At 43.4% G+C, this 3,586-nt stretch overlaps 1 protein-coding gene across 2 annotated transcripts in view; it reads right to left on the bottom strand.

Annotated features, from left to right (window-relative positions):
• Nucleotides 1-15: 15 nt before the first annotated feature.
• LOC119586437 overlaps nt 16-3,586 on the bottom strand; it is a 24,346-nt gene continuing 20,775 nt past the window's right edge. The window contains exons 3-4 of one of the 2 annotated variants that reach the window (XM_037935165.1): nt 1,642-3,074; nt 16-115 (exon numbers count right to left, since the gene is read on the bottom strand). In XM_037935165.1, the coding sequence (XP_037791093.1) occupies nt 2,329-3,074 (746 nt within the window). In that variant the 3' untranslated portion in view covers nt 16-115; nt 1,642-2,328. The remainder of the gene's footprint in view (nt 116-1,641; nt 3,075-3,586) is intronic. The other variant, XM_037935166.1, reaches the window with a different exon arrangement.

Raw genomic sequence — 3,586 nt, 5'->3', positions numbered from 1 at the left:
CCCCAAGAGTCCCCTCGATGCTCACCTTCCCATGTTATCTCAAAGGCTGCCGGATTAGGGAGTCCTCCGTAACTACGGTAATCGTCGTTTCCTCCAGCCCCTCCCCCTGGCACACCTGTGGGGGAACACCTGCATTCAGGAACGAGGGAGGAAGGCACAGGTCCTACACTCCCTGGTGGTGAGTGTATTCGAGAGGAGAGATTGTCGGTTTCGCTCAAGGAGGAGGAGGAGGCGAAAGGGGAAGATATAACGGGAACGGAGGAAAAAGAAAATTGAATTAGGGAGATGTATGTAATTAAAAGAGGGGAAAACTAATAACGGAAAGAAATTGAGAAATTTTGAATAAAATTAAAACCTAATCTTTGAGTCAGCGATTGGCTCTCAGCTTCTACGTAATTATTCGAAGAAAACGCGCAAACATGTAGGCAAAAGCAATCTAAACTAAATGCTATACAACGATACCGACGGTGTACAAAAACATCTTTATGTATACTAGGCCTACAGAAGATCGAAAGTGCAATATGTACAGAGATGTCACTCACACGGCACTGTGCGTGTGCATATAGAAATACATATCTACAGGGTGATTCAGTACATGTGATATGAGTGACTGTAAGTATATGTACACAAATATTTTTTTAACACGTAAATAATAAATTATGTACGAGTAACACAGCATAAAAGTGAGCTCTAGTCTTGCTGCATGACAACTCAAATAAACCACATATAATAAGAGGATAGATGGTAATTCAAACCATAAATAGAAAAAGTAAAAAAGAACAATTTCTAGATCACACACCGCTGAAAGAATCGAATCCCACAGAGATCAAACAAAGGAATTCTGAAAAATCTACAGGATCTAAGCCTAAACAACAGAAACAAATATGCTGCTGAAAAAGAGAAAACAGAGGTTTACAGAAAATTGAGGAGATTCGGTTAAAAAAAAAATAACATTCACAAAACATGAAGAGAAATAGAAGGGAGATTTATGTGAAAGAAAAATATATGTACACATCTATAGGGGGCCTGAGTAAAGTGAATCTAAAGCTCTACCTTTTAGTTATTTCAGCCTAAAATTCTACACCACACTAGAAGCTGAAGGTCACCTTGCATAAAGCAGCGATAAGCATAGCTAGTATAAAAAAAAAACTAATGAATTCTTAAGGTATAATATATAAATCTAGATTTATATTTAAGACATCCTTGCGTGTCTACGTGGGAAGAGTCAAACCATTGCAAATATATCGCTTCTACTTATAATCACATCCCTAAAGTGCTCATCTAAAAAGTAGCATTTATCTATTTAAAAGTAAGTCCACAAAGCCAGAGTGGAAATAATCGGCCCATCTCTTTATGCGAATAAATATAACAAAATGGAATGATTAAAATTTTAAATAATCATATATTTAAGTAGATTTAAAAAGACTTCTGACAGCGCTAATGTACTTGAAAATACGTAATATTAAAGACATAGTCAAAGTTTATAAGCTATCATTTGTCTATCTCTCTGACAGAAGTCTTGCGAATAATCTACTAAGACATGCGTCTACCAAAGGGAACGTCATAAGATAATGAGGTACTTCAAATGTATTGTAATCTAAAGGGAAAAATGCAGGAAATTATACACTTAAAAAGACAAACCTTCTTTAGTTGAAGTGTAAATCCTTTTATGTGTTTATTTCGCCCCCTTTTCAGTCATCATATTTTCAATGTTTGGCAGGGTTTTTAAAGAGTGTAATGCTACTTAATTCTCATAATGTATTTGTCTTTCTCTTTTTTTTGAGTATTCGCAAAAGTTTGGTGGTAACCCTGGGTATTCTAGTTAGTTTACTAATATAAGTGAAAGTTACTTGTAAAGTGGAATTCAGTTTTCAGTAGTCTGTATATGCACTACATATGCCACGCAAATGTCAGTGTAAACAATAAATCGAAAACGTTCTTTAGATTTTCTGATATTTGCATACGTAGCGTTTCTTAAAACAAAACTGGTTCTCATTCATAGCACAAAACAAATTTGTTTCTATTTGCAAAATTATATGAAAAAGTGAGAATTAGGAAAATGTGTGTATATATATATAAAATCCTTTAAAATATAAGGTTATCAAAAGATGTCTTACTTTCTGCCTTAGCAATATCGTTGCAACCGGGGCATATTTTATATTGTGAAATTCCACTTGCTTGCTGTTTCTGAACATGAAGTGTGGGCTCCAAGGTGCACATGAGTTAGCGTGGGTGGTAGGGGGTGGGGGTACACAGCCTGAAGGGGTCAGGGGCCACACGGTGGGGTCACACAGCCACTCCGTACAGCCCAGAACCCCGGGCACACGGCTAGACCACCGCAGTATGGGGCTCGGAGAGGGACCTGTGGGACAGACTGGGGGTGGAGGTGGTGGCAGCAGCGCGGGCCAGGTCAAGGGTGGAACTGTGTTGATTGTGGGCCGCCAGTCTGTTGGCCGCGCCTCGACCTGCCGCCGCACGTGCTGCCCGGGCCGACGACACCGCCGACAAGGTCAGGAGCCGCGGCCGCCCTTCGAGCATGGCTCCTAAGTTTAGAAGTCGGGGGGGCTTGGCGACGGGCCCTCGCGAGGAATGGGACGACGCGGGCCTACGGGGAGTGGCCGGGGTGGTGTCCCCGCCGAGAGGGGGTCCCCTGGGTCGACCGTTGGGCAGGTGAGCTAGACTAGTGGCTGTGCCCCTGGTGCTGTTGGGTACAGGCTCGGCACTCACCGAAGTGACCCGCGGCCCGCCCTCCATCTTGGCACACGTCACGCCCGAGGCCTTGCCTCCGCTGGCACCACGGTGGCTCGGAGTCCCGGTGGCATCCGCGCCGGTGGCGGTGGAGGGGTTCGCGGCGGCAGAGGAGGCCTGCGAGAGGGCGGTTGGCGTGGGCAGTGTGTAGATCTCCCGCAGGAGCTCCGGCGGGAGACGCGGCGCGGGCTTCAGGACTGAGTAACGCGACCCCCAGTCCTCCTCCTGAGCCGGCCCGCAGATCTTGTAAGCACAACAGGCCACGATACACAGCGCAAGCAGCGCCCCGAAACACATAGCTGACAGCTGCATCGCCAACACGATATCTGCAACACAGAGGCCGCACTCTTAGTACGTCTGTGAGACTGATATTAGCATTTTAAAAACAGAACCATATTTCTTATTCCAGATGAAATCAACCAATGGTGCTTTACCCAACACTAATTGCTAATTTCTCCGGAAGCATTCATCTTTGCTGATATACCTAAATTATATAACAAAGCTCTGCTGTACGCTTTCTCTCTTAACGGAGGATTTGCTTAGATCAGATCTAGATATTACAGTCCTTACCAACCCATTAGTAGCATAATCACATTGCAGAATCCTATAATCCCCTGCAACTTAATCATGCTCTATCAATTACGTTGCTATAATGAAGCATCTAATCTGCATCAACTTGATTAAGCTCCAAATTGGCCTCCTTGTGTTGAATATTAAGAGACGGCGGGAGCGAATTCTATAATTTCACGTTCATTTTTGTGAAGTCCGTTATGTCTACGTGGGCGTTATTTTGTTATTACCTATTTCAAAATCCATAATAATCAAACACTGTTGATCC

Source organism: Penaeus monodon, chromosome 21, assembly GCF_015228065.2.
Source record: "Penaeus monodon isolate SGIC_2016 chromosome 21, NSTDA_Pmon_1, whole genome shotgun sequence".
NCBI classification, from domain to species: Eukaryota; Metazoa; Arthropoda; class Malacostraca; order Decapoda; family Penaeidae; genus Penaeus; species Penaeus monodon.
The sequence above is the reverse complement of the archived record's forward strand: the minus strand, read 5'-3'. Positions and strand labels throughout refer to the sequence as shown.